The sequence below is a fragment of the Lissotriton vulgaris genome, chromosome 8, assembly GCF_964263255.1.
Source record: "Lissotriton vulgaris chromosome 8, aLisVul1.2, whole genome shotgun sequence".
In the NCBI taxonomy this organism is placed as follows: domain Eukaryota; kingdom Metazoa; phylum Chordata; class Amphibia; order Caudata; family Salamandridae; genus Lissotriton; species Lissotriton vulgaris.
This window is the reverse complement of record NC_141696.1, coordinates 486,815,198-486,835,874: the sequence shown is the minus strand read 5'-3', so window position 1 is coordinate 486,835,874 and position 20,677 is coordinate 486,815,198. Positions and strand designations below refer to the sequence as shown.

Genomic DNA, 20,677 nt, shown 5'->3' with positions numbered 1-20,677 from the left:
TCAATATCGATTTAACTGTGTGTTCCTACAGTAGTGCAATGTGTTTTAGAGGCCGGGTCTGGTGGCTTAGTGGACTAATGCAATAACTGTAGGGGTCTGTGTTTGATCTCATGGTCACAGGTTCAAATCCCAATGGGTCCACTGGGCCTTCATCCTTCTGAGGTTGATAAAATGAGTACCATTGAGTTGGGTAACAATAACTACCTGTTATTCAGCGCCAAGGAACATCTGGTGCTATCCATATAAGGATCCCTCTGGCATATGTTTAGTAATTGGCAAAGTAAAGCTGCCCCTTCCACAACCTACCAAATGTACTGGGTTCTGAGTCGGAGAGATAGGATTCTGTAGATATGCGATCTGGACAGCATTCCGCTGCAGGAAGGACAACACTCTATATCTTTGCGTGTAGGTACCCAGACCCCTCACATTCCAGGATATCAACTTGTAAGCATCAGGACTAGGGACTGAGTGTGAATCAAGATGCCCCTCCCTGCATCCTGATGGGATAAACCTGAAGGTCAACATTAAAAAACAATAACAACACCCCCACTACCACCCTGAACAGGTATAACCAAACAACCTTTGCATACAAGTCCAACCAGATCAATGTGCCAATGGAGGGACACTTCTATGCCCCGAATCCCCAACAGACACCAACGAGTGGCACCTTTAAGGGAAAGAACAAAAAAAGAGAAAGAAAAAAGGGGCAAGAGGGATAGATGCCCTACCTTCGGAAGTCTCCCTCCTACTGATTCAAAAAATCAGGGGTGTATCATCCCATTCGCCACACTCACTGATAGTGTACCCCCCACACCGAGGTACAGGGGGCAGCGCTTAGCAGGTTCCAATCCAATATCCATCATACCCGAGTCCATGGCTAGGTTTTGGCACATCTCCACCCCATTGCGTACGCCAAAATAACTAGGTGTAAGAGAGCTGTAAGGTGATCAAGAATAATGTGCAGTACCAACAAGGTCCATGTCCATTAGGGAATGGAGAAACTCCCCAAATCAGGATTTCACAGTATCGGGCAAAATGCCAGTGGTTTGTGGGGGAGAGCCAAGGGCACCGCCTTTAGCAGGGGTCTCGTTAATAAAAGTCTTGGACACCAAGGGTTGATCTTCTGCAGCAGAGTCTATGGTGCCATCCTCTCTGACCACAATGCATCAAACCTCTGTGGCTCCCACCAGCCGCTATTTCCACTCCTAATGGAAAAACCTCTATTTGCGTTAAAGAAAAACAAAAGCATAGGCCACCAGATCGTCAGAGCAGACATAGGGATCTCTCAAGCCAAAACAGATCTACGTACCCTCTGGAACCTTAAACCAGTTGAAGGCCACCACAAATGTGGCACTTGTGTTTCATGTGCCAACACAATAGAAGAGGTGGTGTTTTGAGTTTAACTCAATCAAATGGACACACAAAGAGTTGACTAATTGCAAAAGCCGTAATTTGGTATATGCAATAATTTGCCCATGCCCAAAATTATGCATTGGGAAAACCAATCAGCAAATAAACCAAAGGCTAGCACAACATCGATCCAGAATTAAGCAAAAAGTGCTGACCTCCCCAATGGTCCAACACTTGTTAGAAAGTAGCTATACAGAGAAAGACTTTAAGTGGACAGTATTGTCAGGCATCAAAATTCCCCCAAGTGGAGGTAATTTAGATACCATGTTGCTGAGAAAAGAAGCGTACTTGATTTTGAAGTTCAACTGTGTGATGGATGGAATGAACGAAATGTCAGAACTACAACGAACAATCCATTGAGCCCTCTGATTTGATGACTGGTCCCCAAAATGGTACCTTAATATTGTGCATACAAAGATGCTTAGCCGAATCACATATAGATTTAGCAATACCCTTAGTCAAATAAACTTCCCAAATACCATTAGGTTGCACCTTTCCATAATAAGCGTAATTCACTACAACTCCCACAATTCAAGAGATGAAGTGAATCATGTGACCGAAGAGCTCACTTCCGGGCTGCACGTATGAAAACAGAAGTGAAGCGGTCTTCCGAACTCTAGCCCAGCGAATGAAGACGAGTGATTGAATCGCCGATTTTCAAAGAACGAAGGTGAGACTCGAAACCAAGTTTTAGGCGTTTACTTAATGTCCAGCAAAACAATTGCACTACCAACCGCAACCCGTTTTTCATTCGCAGACTGAACGCGCTTGAGAAATCTTTAGCGGAGACGCGTCCTTTCAGCAAGCATAGAAAGGCCGAAGGCCGAAAATAAAAGGACTCTCACCTAATGTGCAAGTAAGATTGAGCATAATAGCTAATGACCACACAGCACGAAACAATATATTCAAACAACTAAATCATTCACTTACTACTTTTAAACATATAAAGCTGCAAACACCTGTGATCTGATGATCAACTAAAGAAAACGCGATTTCACGCGTGCCCTCAAACTTTCCCTCACAGTAAGTGTATTGCCGAATCATTCTGAATATAAAATGCCGATTTGATTAATAAGTTGAGACAACAGGCAGTCTCCCCCTTTTTTTACCCAGGCACGAAAAGGTTTTTTACAAAAAGATACCGCAAAGAGTACAGTCTAAAGAAACAAAGTCCCCTTGGAACGACAAAGGTAACTTTTTGCTTCCAACCAAACTTCAATGGAATGAATTTAGAAGAAGGAGAAGTCATTAAAATGTAGTTTCTTTTCTATTTTTTACTTGTTAGGTACCCAGTTCTGCCCTGAGGAAAAACCCGAAAATACACAACGGGTTTGGAAACTCGTCGGCTTTTCCATGAGACTCATCCCACAAACTCACTAAGGGCAATTAAATAGGCAATGTTCATCTTAGCTGTGGACATGTACAATAGAGTCATATTAGCATAGGCCCTATGTGAGAATAGTCCTAAAATACGTGAGGAAACTAATAGATAGGACTAGAGTGTTAAAAATTTCTGGTGTACTGATGTAATGTATATATTGATCACATGTATCAAATTGAGTAATCCATTTCATATTTGTTGATGCATAGATTGTTTGTTATTTATTGTTTATGATCACTTATGAATGAAAATTGTGTTATGGTGTTTCAAACTCAGACATGTTGAAAAAACATGAAATTCTTTAAAAGTAATCAGAAAGAAAATGTATGAGTAAAACGTTGGTGCTTCAGAATAAATTATTTGAAGCACACAGCCTGCTTTAAATAAAGAGCAGCTTGATGTAACTTCGAGACTAAGTTCATTGTTTATTGAATTATATTGTCCTACTGGGTCCCGTAGGATAACATTTCCACTCTGAGGGCATCCATTCGAGACCCTTCCAATATCTTCATGGTAGGGGTCCAACATCAATCAGCGGTCATGCAGAGATGGGAGAAGATAAATCCAACCAGGACCATAACTCCTCGGGGGCTCAAAGAAGTGTTATTTACCAGTGACAATGACTCGGAGTGTTGCAGGATTTGACGGCATATAATTAAGGTTCATCTCCAAGAGCTTCTTTTTCACTGCAAGAAATGACTTGCGCCTCTTCTGAACCTTATGAGTGTAGTCGGGGTATATGGGGATGTTGTGATTTTTAAATTTCAGGACCAAACGTTCCCTGGTGGCCCTAAGGATAACGTTTCTGTCACAGTAGTTCATAATCCTTGCAATGAGGGTCCTGGGCAGGGCTCCCAGCAGCAGCAAGGGGTTCAAAGCGCGGTGTGCCCTCTCCACCACAAAACGTCTGAGAGGCCCCTAGGACGCAGAGTGTCCCGTACCCGTCCTTTAAGAAAGTTCTCCTCAAATGCACCCTCTACCCATTCAGGAATTCCCAAGAGTCTTACATTGTTTCGGAATGAGTGACATTCGGCATCTTCAAATCTGTTTTTGAGCGAATTTGTGAAAACTGACATTCATGACACCTGTTTGTTAAATTGATGGACCTCCGATTGCAAGGTTTTGATATTGGATTCTGCGTTGTCTACCTTGTCGGCTACCTTGCGGCGATCTGCGCGTAAGAGTTGATTCCAATGGATACACCTGCTACTTGTCCCTCAAGGGCTTCCCCGGAGCCCTGATTGGCTGCCGGTCAAGCTGCCCTGGATGGTTCCGCTTTACATGCCGGAGACTGTTTTTGCGTGGCCACCTGACCATGCTGAGTGATCATGTGAGGCTGCTGGGGCGTAGTGGTATATTGGGTGATGGTGTTACCTTGAGCCTGATGCTGCGATCTGTCTCTCCCCATGTTAGTGCCGAAGTCATAGGCCTGCATAACAAGGTAAACCCAGTTGGTCAGGTAACTGTGCTTTAAGTAGGGAGGCATCAGTCCAGGAAGGAGGCTGAGTAAAGTCCCCCTGCAATCCCAAGATCATTGGGGTACCAGGGTGGACAGTAGATGAAAGAGCAAGTCAGTGATTAAGCCTCCAGAAGAGGCCCCCTACTGGGCCCAGGTGCATTTGTGTAGGTGCTCAGAACTACCAGCGATGCTGACCTCAAGATCACAGTCAGGCTGGGTATAACCTCCCAAGGATCATGCATCCACCGGCTCCCATCAACACTCCAGTCCCAGGCACCGGGGCCCAGCAATGGCAGGAACAACAGCGCCCCCCAGGTGTCCTTCACAGCACTTTTACCAGGGCACCTGCAGCCGATAGTCAATCCTCAGGGAACACTGCCTCTATTGCAGCATGGTTAGCACTCCAGGGCTTCTACGAAGGCCCAGGTGCCCCCCCAGTACCTCTGCTCCAATCATCCAGGGGGGGTATCTATTCACAGATCCTATGGCACTCTGCACCACTCCTCATCCCTTCGCAGCCGCCACAACAGGCCAGTGCACCACTGTCCTTTGGAACTGGAAAGAGGAGATCTCTGCTGCAGATCCGGTGCTCCCCCAGGCTGCCACCGGCACCTCTCATGACCAGGGGGACGCAACACCAGTCCTTCACCCCCCTGTTAGGCCCCACTCCAATAGTGCAGCCACTGAATACATCCTCCTGTGCTGCCAACACCTCAGCTCCCTCCAGCCGTCAGGGGCCAGGCCGCACCAGGCTGCGTCGAGCCGCGTGCCCCTCTCACCACTCCCTGCTCTGTGGGATCTGGATCCCGCTGGTCTGAATATGGGGTGCGGCTGCCTCCCAGTAGGTCGTCAGCATGCAAGGAGCATGCGGGTCACCTCTACCCGGCAGCCAGGAGCCGGCAGCTCTTAGTGCTGCAGACAGGGCCCAGACCGCTGATCACAAGACCTCTCATTAAAGCAGGCCCAACACCTCACGGACACTGAAAGTGGCAGATGTCGTTCCGAGCTGAACAAAGCCCTCCACGCCGCACCTCCAGACTACCCAGGAGTAAGCACTGGGTTGAAAGAGTGTGACTGAGCCTGATTAGGCATATTATTGAAGGATTATTCTGTGGGAAGACGGAGCTCCCTAAGAGCATGTCCTGGCTGCCACCTTCCTAGGCTACACCCCCTTGACCAGTACATTTCTAGTTTTACATTTTCATTGGTTTACCCTTGAGTTACAAACTTATAAATACATAGTGTTTCTTGGAAATATCCATAAATGAAACATGATGTGCATACACATGCACTATTTAACGTTCAAAATATCCTCAAAATCCTAAACATATTTTCCCTTGTTAGTAATGGTGTGTCTAGTTGGCAGAGGTATGGACCCTGTCCAAGTAGGGACCCACACTCTAGTCAAGGCAAGTGTAGTACACACTAAATGTTTACCTGTGCTCACCCTCTGGTGGATTGGCTCAGAGCAGTCAGGCTAAACTAAAGAGGCAATTGGTAAACTATGTGTGCATACACACAAAGTAACACATTGAAAACACCAAAAAAGTACTCCACACTAGTTTCAGAAAATAGCCAATATTTATGTGAGTAAATATTGGCCAAAACTACAAATATCCAATATATACAAGTCAAGATATATATGTTTAAAGATTAAATTAAAATGCAGTGCATAGAAGTCTACAGCTCCAACTGGGGTTATCTAGTCACGCTTGACTGGGATGAATCCAAAAGTTCAGTCTGACTGTGATGGGGCGTGGGCCAGATACAGGAATCACGCAGACCACCTAAAGTACCTTTGATGCATCAGATATCAAAGCAGATGTGTCGCGCAGAGGAGGTGAGGCGTCAAGTATGCAGGTGATGCTTCGGTTCCTAAAAGCAGTGCAGGGCCGTTGAAGCTTTGCCGCTCCGGGACGATGCGTTGTACAGAGGTGGTGATGCAGTGGCTGCTGGTGTGAGGCCTTTAGTTTGTGAAGGTGAAGCAGTGTTAATGGTGCGTCGATGTCAAGAGTGTGGTGCATCAGTTCCATGACGTCAAAGTCAAACCACTGGGCTGAAGGTGATGTTCCGGTCGAAAGCTACGCAGGGCCGGGGATGCGTGGGAGTTCTCTTGGTGCATCACAGCCTTTGGTGAGGCGGTACTAGAGACTCCCGCTGCAGCAGGTCTGCAGGAGGCACTGCGTTGGCTAAGTTGGGCTGCATTGAAAGTCGAGGCTGTTGCATCGCACACTCAGTGAGCGGTGTCCACGGCATCGGTGCAGGCTGCGGCAATGCATCTGTTTCACAGGGATGCCCCAGTTCCAAATTGACACTTTGCAGTCGCTGCATTGATTTCTTGGTTGCAGCACCAGAATCATCTCCAAGGCCCACGACTGATTTTACAACAACTTGGCAGGTCAGAACTCACAGCAGAGGAGCCCAGGTGCTGGCAACAAGAGACAGGTGAAGTCTTTTATGCCCCTGAGAATTCAGCAACAGGAGACAAGCTCAGTCAAGGCGTTTGAGAACCCCAGAAAGCAGGCAAGGAGCAGCAGACAGCAGGCCAACACAGCAAAGCAAGCAGCAAAATTGCAGTCCCTCCTAACAGTACACCAGCTCTTCCTCCTGGCAAAATGTCCTCAGTCCAGAGTGTTCTAAGTATATGGCATCAGAGGTCCAGTACTTATACCCAGTTTAGCTTTTGAAGTAGGGAGACTTCAAAGCATGGTCTTTGAAGTGCACAGTACCCTGCCCTTCCCTGCCCTGGCTCCAGACACACTACATGGGTGGTATGCAGCTCTTTGTATGGGGACAGGCGAAGCCCTATTCAGTTGCAAGTGCCAACAACTCTCACCACTCTAGGTCAGGAAGAACTATCGGCCTTGTAATGGGCCATCAGGACACGCAGGGCAAACCTCAGCTCCCTTTGTGTGTGACTGTCTATAGTAAAATCACAAAGCCCAACTGTTGTCCGACCAAGGCATGTATTCTAGGGACAGGCAGAGGCACAAAATGGTTAAAGTAAGAAAATGGCAACTTTGTAAAAGTGGCATTTTTAGACCTGCAATTTAAAAACCAACTTCATTAAAAGGTGTATTTGTTATCTGTCCAGAGACACCACGCTCCAGTTTTCTATCTGCTCCCCGTTGGAAGATACGCTTGTAAAGTTTTAAAAGGCAGTTTCAATGCCAACCTATAGGAGAGATAGGCCTTGCTGTAATGAAAAACAAATGTTGCAGTTTTTCATTTCCAGGACATGTAAAACTCCAAAGTACACGTCCTACCTTTTAAGTACATTGCAGCTTGCCCGTGGGGCTACCCAGGGCCTACCTTAGGTGTGCCTTACATGTAGAAAAAGAGAATATTTGGGCCTGGCAATTAGGTGAACTTGCCAGGTCGACATGGCAGTTTATAATACACATATGATGGATGGAATGTTTAATAAATCAAACATTCACCCCAGTCACAGATCTGTGTTTAATCCATTCTTTTTTTGCTCACCACACCATTCTAGTGTTATCCAGTGTGCTCGCTATACCACTGGATTCAAGCTAGCCTTGCTAATGAGGGGTGATCCCCCGAAACCGGTGACAGTGTGCTTGTTTCTGGTCCAGGAAGGATCCGGCCTGGCAGTTCGGGCTGGACGGTTCCAATGGGGAGCAGGGTCAAGACTGATTTGCATATGGCTGCGTCTAAACTGTTGGCATGGTGACCCAAAAAATGATGGATTTAATCCAGATCTGTGACTGGAGGTGATTGTTTGATTTCTTCTGAGTAACGGCCATCATTTGTGTGTTTTTTTCTTTCCACCCATTGCTAGAGCAGCAGCAGCTATGCAGCTGCCCGAGGCCACCCGGTGGCCATCAAGAGGGCGGCACCTTAGTCGCCGGGGGCCCCCCCCCCACCCCCTTTCCATGCAGGTACTCCCTCCTCCCTCGGGCAGGAGGGGTCCAGTAAGGAACGGGGCTGGCCCAGTGACGTGCTTCGGGGGGTGGCAGGCCTGGGAAGGGGTACTTAAGTCCCCCTCACCATGTTCAGGCCTCTTTGCCGCCCCCCTCACCACGGACAGACGGTCGTTTAGGACGCACTTCGCAAGCTGGGACCGTCGTGTTTTGCGGTGAGTCAGGCCTAGCTGGCCGGTCCCCCTACTCCGCCCACTCCCTCCTAGCGGAGGTCGATCGGGGCTTAGGAAGCAGGCCGCTGAGGAGTGGGGGGTGCCACTTACTGAGCACAGCTCTGGGGTTGTCGGCTTGGGGGGTTGCGGTCGGGTGTTTCGGTGGTCCTGTGGCGGCGCCTCGACTGAGTCGGGCGAAAACCCGACGCTAGCCGGGTGGGCTCCCATCACGTGGGGGGCGGGGTGGAGAACCTCCACACCCGCTCTCCTCCACCACACCACATTACCTCCCACCCATTACCCGGAACGGCAACCCGAGGCGATTGTCCGGGGGGGGGGGTCCGCAGGCGCGTGTACGGCGGCGGACGGGCCACGCAGGGGCAGCTGCATTCCCAGGCTGCACCCAGGCAGCCGCTGTTATTGCTCTGAGACACGGCCATATATTTCAGGGCAAATGACAATTTGCCTGGCAGTGTTGGGCTGCAAGTAAAACAATAAGAGCATCCTTTGAGGTTAGGCTGCGGCGGCATTAGTGAACGCGGCGCGCTGTGAAGAATAGCAGAGCTTACTCTAGGCTAAAAGGAAATCTAACATTTAACAACAGTGCGAACGATTTTAGGATTGTGCCAATTGCACAGCAATACCGGCTTTCACATAGTTTGGACAGAGTCAATTTCCTGAAATCAGAGGGGGTTCTGAGAATACTCTTGGAAAGATTACGGGTACGAAACTCCTTATGGGGAGACCACGTGGCCTCATGTCTACCGCTGCCATATATAGTCAATATAGTATAGCCAAGATAGTAAGGCCGCCGGGGGGCCTCTGGCAGCGGCATGGCCGGGACATTGCCATTTACGCGATGGCGCGCTCATCATTTATGTTATTTTTATTTCAAGTATGCAAGTTTACATAGCAAGCGGCCGAAATAGCTCAGTTGGGAGAGCGTTAGACTGAAGATCTAAATATCCCTGCACGATTCCGAGTTTCGGCAGAAGCGTTTTAATGACAAAATAATCCCTTATCACGCTTAGAAACGTGAAAAATAAAAAACGTGGATTTAACAGCATTAACTTTTCGCGTACTTTACCCGAAGGTGTCAGAGCGCTTCACAGAAGGACCAATAAAGAAATACAGAAGCAAAATACAAATGCAAACAGTAAGTTGCATCTCTCATGCCAGTCATTCCACACACAATGCCCCTGTCCTAGCCAGCCGGGCACGGAGCTCCAGACTCTCACCGAGACCCTCACCGAGGCAGCCCTGACGCCGGCGCCGGCAGTGCGCGCGGCTGCCCAGCCGTAGGATACCCGCGCTCCATTGCAATTTGCTCGGGCCTAGTTACTGGCAGCGCACTCTCGTGGCGGTGCCTCCTACGCACCAGGCCCGGTCTCAGTCAGGTGGCGCACCGAGGGCAGCCCTGACGCCGGCTCGGCAGTGCGCATGGCACCGCCAGGGCGGGCTCCTTTCACCCCTGCTTGTAGGATCGCGAGGGGTCCGCTGCTGTGGCATCTGCAGGGGCGGCACCATCAACTGGGAACAGGATGTCACCAGGGTCCCCTGTTCACATCTTTATATGGGACACCATCCTGCTGTTCGTCCAGTAGCTGCCACTACATCTTCAGCCTATTACGAGATAGGTGCTGTGGTGGCTCGTCTTCTCCGGATGGGTCATAAAATATTCCCACAAAACGGACGCTTCCACTCCCTTTATTATAGGGCTCCCGCTGCATTGATGCGACAACCCCCCCCCCCCCGGATACCTTGGGGTATCCCTTCACCATGCGGCCTTGGAGGTTGAAAGGCTTCACTATGGCTCAGCGATAGGTCATCTCTCCGGGCAGATAGCATGTTGCATTACATTGCCGCGATCCATAGCGATCCTCGTCAGTGGTGTCTCTGAGGGACGGGGAACGGGGCTCGTCACGAACAGCTCCCGCATTCACGGATCGGCCGCCATGATGGCCGACGCGTTATTCACCAGTCCGTTTAAATAAGAGGCATTTAAATCACGGACAGCTACAATGGTGGGACACAATGATGGATTTGGTGTTCCTGTGGCGTCGCCTCGCTCGGGTTGGGCAAAAGCTCGACGCTGCAGGCCAGGGGCAGGGGAAGCCCGACAGTGGGTCAGCCCGCCAGCTCCCTCCCACATGGCATGGCCTGCGCCTCCCAGAAGGTTGCCACTACGTGGAGGGCGGGGTGGAGGCCATCCACACCACCTACCATGCACACCCTTTCCATCCCTTAACGGCGCCGGGGTCCCCAGGCCGCGTGTCCGGCAGCTCACAGGCCACGCAGGACGCGTGAAACTTGGCATGCGGTTTTGGTTTTGGGGATGGCTGCGGTCCGTCCCTGGCCAGCCCTCCCGCACCATACCCCTCGAGGTGTACTGCGTGAATTGATAGCTCTGGCAGCGTACTACCTCATCTGTCTTTCCATCGGGCTGGGAGGGGCTTTCCTCGCGTCTAATACACCCTAGGCTGCCGGGAACTTTGGCTGAATATAGTGCGCACAGACAGCCTCGACGTGCAACCTCGGGTAGCGGCCACACATGCACCCACCACCTCGCTGGCAGCAGCCGCATCGCGAGCAGGCCAAGCGCTCCGACCCCATGCCCCGGCATCTGCTTAGCTGTAAGTAGGGGAGGCACTCGCGGCGCCGGCGGTAGCACGCTGGCTAATCCCGGGGGTTTAGTGGGTATGAGTGTTGGCCTCTTGCATTGCCGGTGCACGGTTTATTACGGTTTCACCTCCGCTTGGAGAGCGGTCGGTCGCGGAGCTAGAGGCCCCCGTTATACCCCGGGTCGCGACTCCGCTGCAGTAGGGGCGGGGGGGGGCGCCGCATCGTTCATCGGCCTGGTAGGGGCTGGGCCAGGCGATCGGACGCGCAGGCCATTGACAGCTTGTAAGCCTCCAGCAAAAAGCAATCATATCACGCGCCGCACCCGGCACGATCCCCAACCGATGGCGTGCTCCCAAACGGGGGACCGGCAGGAGCACACACAATGAAGGGACTTCAGGCATGTGGGGCCCGGCCGGGCTGGATAGGGGTTTCAGGGGCCCTGCACGGACGGCCTATGAGTCAGAGCGACGGGGTTTTGTCAATGGTGTCTCAGAGGGACGGGGGACGGGGTTTGTGTAAATTGTGTCCCCTGCCCATAGAGCGAGGGGCATCAGCTCCATCCGGCAGGGTCTTGTAAAGGTGCATTGAGTTAAATAATTGTGTCCCCTGCCCATAACGTGAGGGTCACCAGCTCCAGGCCACATGGAACACTCGTCAGTGATTAATTCATTTATACGTGGCCTTGCATATCTCAGCGAATAGGGTAAGCCGATCACGTGCGCTAGTTGCTTATTAGCGTCCTGTTGTAAATATGGTGCAGAGTATCATTAGGCCATAGTACCTCGAGGCATGTGGCGTGGCAATGATTGGGCAACTACGCTCGCATGTTCAGGTCCTCGGGCTGATCCGTATTCTGTGCGTCCTGCGTCACCGATTGATCCCTTGCTATCGCAGCAGGTATGTGGTACACGATGCGCTAGGCATCAAGACAGGAGCATCCTTGTGGTTACAATGATACAGTGAGACGCGTTTATGCGTAGGGAAGGGTGTGCTGTTAAGTGATGCTTGCTTACGGCCCAGATCTGTAGGGACTTTGGTCTGGGAGACCCGGGTTCGCGTCTAAAGGGCCATGATAACGAAGGTATATTTCTTCCGCCCGCTGTAGACTGTATGCAAACAGCATGATGAGGACTGGATGTAAAAATAACTCTTTTCAGAGCGCGGTGTGTCAGCATGCCTATTTGCCCTACTGTTTCCCTGTAGCTCCGGTCATTGTCAATAGGGCGGCCCCGGTTCAGGCTGGCACGGGTCAGTATTTAATACTTCAACGTGCGCTAGAAAGATTTGAGACAGGAGCGAGGTCGTCGGGCTGATTCCACCTCCCTGCTGTTTGGCCCGTTGGTGTGAGAACACATTACTGAGTATCAATTTCATTACTTTGCATCAGGGTGTGTACACCTGAAGTGGAAGTGCTTCAGTGTGCGTGAGGCTAGCAGACATTGCATGTTATTCCCAGCAGGTGCATATCGTGGGTGCCTGCATATGAGTTGAGATGATATACTCAGTATATTTACGGGTTTGAATACCTGCATTTGAGTGTGCGGTACCCCAGGCCTTCAGCTAGTATACTCTGCCCGGGTGCCCCTGCGCAAGAGGTGTGACATCAGGCATGCAGCAAGCTAGAACTGTATGAGGTGACACATGTGTATGTGTATCTGTGTGCCCATACTAGAGAATAGTGTTCTTCCACACAAACAGTAAGTCAACTAGGCGCGAGGTGATCAGCAGTGCGCCAAAGGTGTTAATTCTAAGTCACTTTTCATGCATTTGGTGTCTTGGGGTCTGTGTGACTCTTTAATGGCTGTGTGGAATTTTTATATTGGCACCTTATCTCATACATATGGCAGATTTGCTGCGGTGCTTACTCCTGTGGCGCTCAATTGGGAGGGGTCCTCACTTTTGGGTTTTATCTTACTGCACTGTCACGGCAGGTATGACTGTTGGGTAGTCAGTCTAAAATGTGCCAAAATTAGGATAGTTTGCGAATTCTAGGTCTAGCCCTAGGCTAATAGGTTCATATATCCCCCTTGCATATCGATCTCCTGGGGCCTTTCCAAGAGGCATAGTCAGTCTTGTTTATGAACATTCCTGGGACCTGCACTGCTGTTAACTCAACCATGTGGATAAGGTAACATGACAATAGTCAATTCCATAATACTGCTGTTGTCTGCCTGTGAATCCAAGACTCTGGAACCTGGCAGACAGCCTATCCTCTGAGCCATCAGATCGGGAGCTCCTGCTACCTTTCAGTAGCTGGTAGGGTCTTTCAGCCTGTAGTGTAACACTCTTTGCACGTGCCAGTGGGGCAACTGTGCAACCACAGCCTGAGCCACGACTGCCAATAATACTTAGGAGTGGGCCCCCTATAAGACTCATTATAGAATTGCTCATGAAGTCACTAACAGCTGTTATGGAAACTCAGGATGTCTATCAGGTAGTCCATCACCCCTATTGTTCGTTTCACGATTATGGGTGGTGGCTTTGCACGTTGGGCTCCTATCAGGATTGGACACACGGCTTTCTTTCAGGGTTAGTGTGGTTGGGCTCCCCTGGTTTGCGTTTGAACAGCTTAGTGTTGCACCTGAGTAACCTTCAGATTCCTTTTGCACTCTTCCCAAGGTGAGAAGTTGGCCTGAGGTTGGATATCGCCAATTTCGGGAGTGCCTGGGTTCAGCTTATTAAATCCCTTTGGCGGGGGTCGTAAGTCAACTTTATAGACAAGCTATTCTTGGTAGCATGGTCTAAGCAGCCTCCAGGCTACTAGGGGGTATGCGTCACCAGCGGTTTACCTTTCAATCCTGTTTAGAAATTGTAAGTCCACCCGCAAGTCATACTAATCTGGCATTGCGCACTGAATTATCCCTCTGTGCCTTGCCTGTGTACAGTTGCACAAGCGTTCTCAAAGCTCAGTTCACAGTTGAAGTTGTAGAACTACACTCCGGCAGAAGTTATACATATCTGGGCGTAGTCGGCCGTGGCTTTGTGTGCAGAGGTGTGGTGGGTCTCAGTGTCAGGCGCTGGTTCTCCTATTTTGATTAGGGAGCGATATCAGCAGGGGGGGTCCCCTCATCGTTTGGGCTCTTTCCAGGGGTATGACCTTGCACAAATGTAAACAAAGCACAAGTTTACAGTTGGATTTCGAGAACTGCGCTTCGGCAGAAGTCGTATGTCACTGGGTGTAGTCTGCTGATGCTGTGTGTGAAGGTGTGTAGTGGGTCTCAGTGACAGGTGCCGGTCCTCCTATCGTATGAGTAGGGAGGGATACTAGCAGGGGTGGCACCCTCATCACCTGGTCTTTACCTGGGGTATGACCCCTCGAACCTGGGATAGTCTACACTATGGCAGTAGTGGGATTGCATCTGGGGGTGTAGGCTGATTGGTGTCAGAGGGGCATTGGTTTCTGCAGTGTGTCTTATGCAGGTCAGGATCTTACAGGGCACTTGGTTTCAGTCAGCAAACCCTTGGTGGTGGTCGTGAGTCAACCCACAGACAAGCTATCATAGTGGTAGCATGGCCTAATCTGCTTCTAGACTAAAACACAAGAGGGCAGGTGATGCCTGCTGTAACACTTGTTAAATCCTGGCTTTAGCATAGGGTGGGACTTCGCCCAAGTTACATAGTATTTATGTATCATTCCAGCCAATGCCCCTGTGCTCTTTAGTGTATAGCAGCACAAGCGTGCAACGTAAGCACACCTTCTCGATGAGGATGCAGAGGACGGCGTTGCAGCAGTAGCTGTAACTTCACTCCAGCGGGCACATAGGGGTGCCAGAAGCCTAACCTGTAACCTCATGGGAGGTGCAGGAATTTGTGTCGGCGCCCCAGTAGTCCTTCGGGCGGTTGTGGGCCTGTTTAACCGGGGGTTTGCAGAGTCACGCCCCGCAATGGGCGTGTCAGTATAATTATGGTAATTGTGCAGCAGTTGGGTGGTTCGCCACTGTGCTGTTTGGTTCAACAGGCGGGCAGATGGCGAGAATGCGGCCTGCCCTAGGATCGCCCGTAAGTTAACCCACCATCATTGCATGTGTTAAATGTAATAAACCTGCAGCAAATTTTCCCAAACCTAACACTTGTGTCTGTGTGTTATTTGCGGGTTTGGGCATTGTGGGGCGGGGGTTCTGGTGGCCCTGATGTGACTATGCGCTTGCCCGAGGCCACACGGTGGCCATAAAGAGGGCGGGCTCCTACTCACAGGGGGCTGCCCCGCCCCTGTATGACAAGCATCTCCTCTCCCGGGCAGTCTTTCCCGGTTGGAGGAGGCAGGACTATGACACGCGTCTGGGGCGGCTGGGAGGAGCCTCCAGGGGTACTTTACTCCTCTGCCCTTGCTGGAGGGCCTCTTTGCCGCTCCGGACACCGTCGCACGGTCTCGTCGGGACACTCTGGTCCAGACTCAGGCACTCCCTTGCGACAGGTGGCGGTCCGTCGCATCACTTGGCCATTCACCTGGGGGGCAACGACATCACCAACATGGGAAGGTCCGTGCTGCTGCATAAAATGAAGGCGGACCTGGTGGAGGTTTGCAGAATGGTGGGGAGCTGTGAGGTCTGGTGGTCCGAATTGCTCCCACGCAGAGTCTGGCGAGGCGCTAGGTCATGTGAAGCCATAGAAAAGTCTAGGAGGAGGGTAAAACGCGACATGCGCAAATTCACTTCGCAGAGAGGCATTGGTTTCATCCGCCATGAGATGATTCAGGATAAGATAAAAGGTTACTTTGAGATAGATGGGGTGCATCTCAATCCAGTGGCCTTGGACCTTTTCCTACTAGATTTGTACGAGGCTTTGCAGGAGAGAGGCTGCAGGTAGGAAGGAGCATAGTGGATGGGGGGCCCGGGCGGCGGCGGTGGCCGCCGGTCGGGCTACGGCGGAGTTACAGGGTGATCCGGAAGCAGAGAGGTGCAGCGTTGTACCTCAGCAGGCACATAGGGGTGCCAGAGCCTAACACCTGGACTTCATGGGAGGTCCAGGTACACGTGTCGGCGCCTCAGTAGTCCTTCGGGCGGTTGTGGGCCTGTACAACCGGGGATTGCCTAGTTGCGCTCCGCCCCTTGGGGCGCGAGTTTAGTTAATTAATATATGGGGCAGCACACAGGTGGTTCCACACTGTGCTGCCCGGCTCATCAGGCGGGCAGGTGGCGAGAATGCGGCCTGCCCTTGGATCGCCCATAAGCTAACCCATCTTGATTACATATGTTGTATGTAATAAATCCTGCAGCATTTTCTTTCCAACCAAACACTGTGTCCTGTGTTATTATTCCATGTTTGTAGGGTATCCATGTGTGGGGCGGGGGGTCCTGTTGCCATGAGGGGACTATGCAGCTGCCCGAGGCCACCCGGTGGCCATCAAGAGGGCGGCACCTTAGTCGCCGGGGGGCTCCCCCCCCGCCCCCTTTCCATGCAGGTACTCCCTCCTCCCTCGGGCAGGAGGGGTCCAGTAAGGGTCCTGTTGCCATGAGGGGACTATGTGTTTTTCCTGACCTCTTCCCTGCCTGGCCATCGCACTGAGGCTGTGATGGGCTGGGGAGTGGGAAATAATAAAAGAGGCCTAGCTGGGAGCCAGGTGTCATCACCTCAGCCCCAGTGTCTTTAAGGACTTGGTGGAGGGGAGTGCATCTTTCCATAGGCCTCGCTGTGAGGCCACCTTTTACAAACAAAAACACAGAGAGGATGTGGTCTTAGGATAAGAGCTGCCGACTTTGAAATTGGGGCACTAGGTTCAAGTCTCAGTGTCCTCCCAAGATCTTGTGATTCCGGGCAATGAATCACCCCATACCTAAAATAAAAAATGTATATCAGCTTGTGTAATAGAACTGGTGGTCATGTAAACTGCTCGAACGCCCTTGGGATGTGGTCACACTATTTAAAGTTATAATAAAAAAATAAAAACGTCTATTTGTTCATTTTTTCTGCAAAACCCAGAACATGATAATCAAAGAGGACTCTTTATATAAAAACACCCATAGTCCCTTTTACCATGGCTTTACCTATCCTTCATGGACAATTCGGGCAGCTTTAGAACTCATTTTAACGGGTACTATTTCAGGTACATACTGATCAAATGAAAAATACCGACTTTGGGTGCTTTTCTTCATTTTCGTACCGTCCGGGACTTCAAAATACCACGTATGCTTATAAATTAACCAGACAGGTGGCAACGTTAGCCAGAACAGAACTTGTGGCCCTTGGGACATTTTATTTCACCTCCCCTGCCGGGACAAAAAGCAGTGCTCATTATACTTTTCACCAATGTTACTGACTGTTAGCTTTAAAATGCTTCATTTACTACACATTTCTCGGAAAATGAGACAAGCCAAATGGTGTTTCATTTTCATGAAAGGGCATGCTGATCCGGAGATGCCGAACACTTTTTGGAGAATGCCCAGGCTGAAGTGTGATCCCAATCAGACCCTGGTAGTAGAGAGAGACAGAGGGGAGCATCAAGAGGAGGAAATGAAGAAACAGAGGAGAGTGAGAGAAAGAGAGAGAGGAGAGCCACCGAGGGCGAAACACAGAGGCAGGGAGAAATGGAGAGAGGTCCTTCTGACTGTTTTGACTTATTCTTTTTTTGCCTATCTGTGGGGGGAGGGGAGGGCAGAAGTTGGGCGACCTGGGCAATTGCTCACTTTGCCCATGCCTTAAAACGTCTTGAGCTGTCCAATACTGGGTGGCTGGTTCACCAACTCATCTGTCAGCCTAAACTCAATGAAAGACTCTTATGTATATGGCGGAAGACATTAAATAAAAGGGAATTGATGTTCCTAATATACTAAGAACGCCACCCGCTTTTACCAGATACATTGGCACTGACAATAGATTCCCTGTTTGAACTGTTTTCCCATTTTACACAATTTGGCGATTGAAATTCCACCAGAAGTAGTAGGCATTTATATAATTGCTGAGTGTTTTTCCCCAAAGATGTTCGACCAATGATAGATTCACCCGCTTATTAAAAAAAAAATATATATACAGAAACCTCCTCTCTCCAACTAGAACATTCGAAAGAAATACGTCGAAATGGCGGTGGAGTCGGAATTCCTCCACATTTCTCCATAGACGGAAATTCTTCTTCCCATTAAACACTATGGGGCAGATTTATGTTAACTGGCGCATCCCCAGGGATGCGCCAGTTAACATGCGCCACAGTGCGCCACAGCTCCGCCACCCACGGTGCGCCGCATTTATAATGCGGCGCACCATGTTGCAAAAACGGCACAGATGCGTGACGCATCTGTGCCGAAAATGTGGCGCATTGCTGGAGTTGCGTCGCAAGCGCGACACAGCTCCAGCAAGGCTCGGGGGTACACCATGTGCACAATGCCGCGTCAAGACCTACGCCTGCTTCAAGCAGGCACAGGGTTTTGACGCTGCATTGCCCTGAAAGTGACTGAGTGAAATCTCATAGATTTCACTCAGCCACTTTCAGGAGGCATTCCTGCACAGGAACGACCCCCCCCCCCCTGCGCAGGAACGCCTCCTTATGGCGCAGTGCTTTACAATGTGACGCATCTCCTAGATGCGTCACGTTGTAAATAGGACGCATTGTTTGCGCCGCAGTTGCGTCAAATAAAGTGACACAATTGCGGCCAAAGAGGCGCAACGGCCTCATAAATCTGCCCCTAAACGAGGAAGTTCCTCAGACATTTTACATCGTTTATACAATATTAAGATTACATCCTTTATACAATATTAAGAGAGTTAATAATCACGCACGCGCTTTTGGTATTTTCTGCTCACCTGGGCAGAGGCAGATGAGGGCCACGAGGAGGGTGAATGCTGCCAGGGAGAGCCCACGCGGGCACCACCACCTGGCGCCACTGGCTGAGCCCTGGTGGAGCGTGCTGCTGCTGCGCGAGGCCATCTTCTGTTCTGGAGAAAGCTCTCGTGGATGCGCGCGAGCTGACACAAGCAATGGAATGCAGCTTAGAAACCCGAAGCAAACCAGCTGGCGCTGAGCATCCTTCCACTGGATACAAACTGCTAAGTGTGTCTGGCCCGTCAGGAACTCTTCTCATGTTTTATGAGACATTTAAATGATGTCCTCAGGAGTTGCCTTCGGCTGCATTTTGTCAAAGAAGCACTGTATTTCTTTCCAGAATATCGTTTGCACGTATGAAACACGTCTCTATGTTTGCACGGAATTCCTCGGGCCCTGGAGCTATTGGCACCCGGGCTTGAATTTTCATGACAAGTACAGGTCCAGCTCTGTGTTTTGCTGCCGGTGGAGTGCTGTTTTTGCAAGTCGAATGCCAAAAATGTCTAATGCACTTTCCAAAATGCATTTCATTCACGTCTTGGAGAAACTGAAATGATACAAGGTATGGTCGATGTGTGAACTGTTCACTCTTGTTAAAGACATCTTATACTGCACTGTGGAAAGGAGTTCCCTCATAGTGCCATATTAATTATTATGTGCTGGTTGTTCACAGGGACATCTTAAGGGTTTTGGGGGTCCTGACCCAAACGTATTTTGGGACCCTGTTTGGAACTCCTTTGAATTTATGATCCAATTTCAGCTCTTTCATGCCCTCTTTGCCCAGGTCACTGACAGCGCACAGGCCCACTCGTCCAAATTCATAATGTTTTTACATCTAATACTCGGGGATGGTGAGTGAGTTTTAAATATTGTAACAGCAGGTGCTCACTAATATTACTGCAAATATTCCGTGTGACACCTTCCCATTTCTCACATGCGATGTTCTGTTTTGATCTGAATGAAACTTTTGTTATAGCAGGTGAATGAAACATAAAAACAATTCTCTGCAAAATATCTGTAAAAGACTCTCACACATCACCCACATTGCAAATAAATTAAAGGAAAACGGTGTTTAAAAAAATACTTTAAAGAATAATTAAAGGTCTTCAAGGCAAGACTCTTTAGAACATAGCTGGCTCTATCATGGGACCCCCTGAAACTAGGACCAGAACCTACTTTGCCCACACCTTAAAACGTCTCTGGTTATTCACGATATCTAACAAATTGTTACGCTTAAATGCACTAGCAAATACTTTCTGTTAATGCAGGTATGTCTTTACTTAAGTGTGTTTCGCCTGAAACATAAGAGTTCCTTCCACGCCGTGACCTTCATACCAGGGCCAGCCCAGGAACAAGAAATAACCCTCGTGGGTTTGGCCATACCAAACTTTCAGGGAATACTTCTTTAAGGGAACTTTTGGAGGAGTCTTCCTTCTAAAAAAAATTGAGCATGGTGGTAAAATGGTGGATTTTATGACTCATTTTTCATCACATACTAAATGTCTCACTTACTTGTTTCCGGAGGTTGGGGGTATGCTTCGGTTGGCTGTGCCTCTTATCTGAGACTCACTCCGACTCACATAAGATGCAGCACTATTCTGCACCGGGGTTCAAGGGGTGGGGCGCACGTGCTTGCTGCATCTGATGTCACCTGCCAAGGAATGGCCACAGAGTCTTCAAAAAATAGGCGAAGGCTGGGCCTGGTGGTGCTGTCACAGTGCTTTTTAAAAAAATTCTAACATTTCTTTATTTCAAAAACAAGCATAGTCAATATACATAGTACAGTATTGTCTGTTCCTTTTCATTACAGTTCTATTATCTGAGCAAGCAAAGGAAAAAAAGAAGTCCCTTAGATATTTTCCACTATATCAGGAGCAGAGAACATATTTTGGTTAAAGGTTCTCCTTTCAGAGTTACAATCCAGGAGCATACTTTACATTGACTAACAATCTGCAA

At 49.7% G+C, this 20,677-nt stretch overlaps 1 protein-coding gene across 1 annotated transcript in view; it reads right to left on the bottom strand.

The window, feature by feature from the left end:
• Positions 1-18,956, bottom strand: part of ECRG4 (ECRG4 augurin precursor) — an 84,418-nt gene extending 65,462 nt beyond the window's left edge. Inside the window, exon 1 of the mRNA XM_086933314.1 lies at positions 18,703-18,956. Coding sequence (XP_086789440.1) covers positions 18,703-18,826 — 124 coding nt within the window. The 5' untranslated portion in view covers positions 18,827-18,956. The remainder of the gene's footprint in view (positions 1-18,702) is intronic.
• Between the last annotated feature and the right edge of the window lie 1,721 nt (positions 18,957-20,677).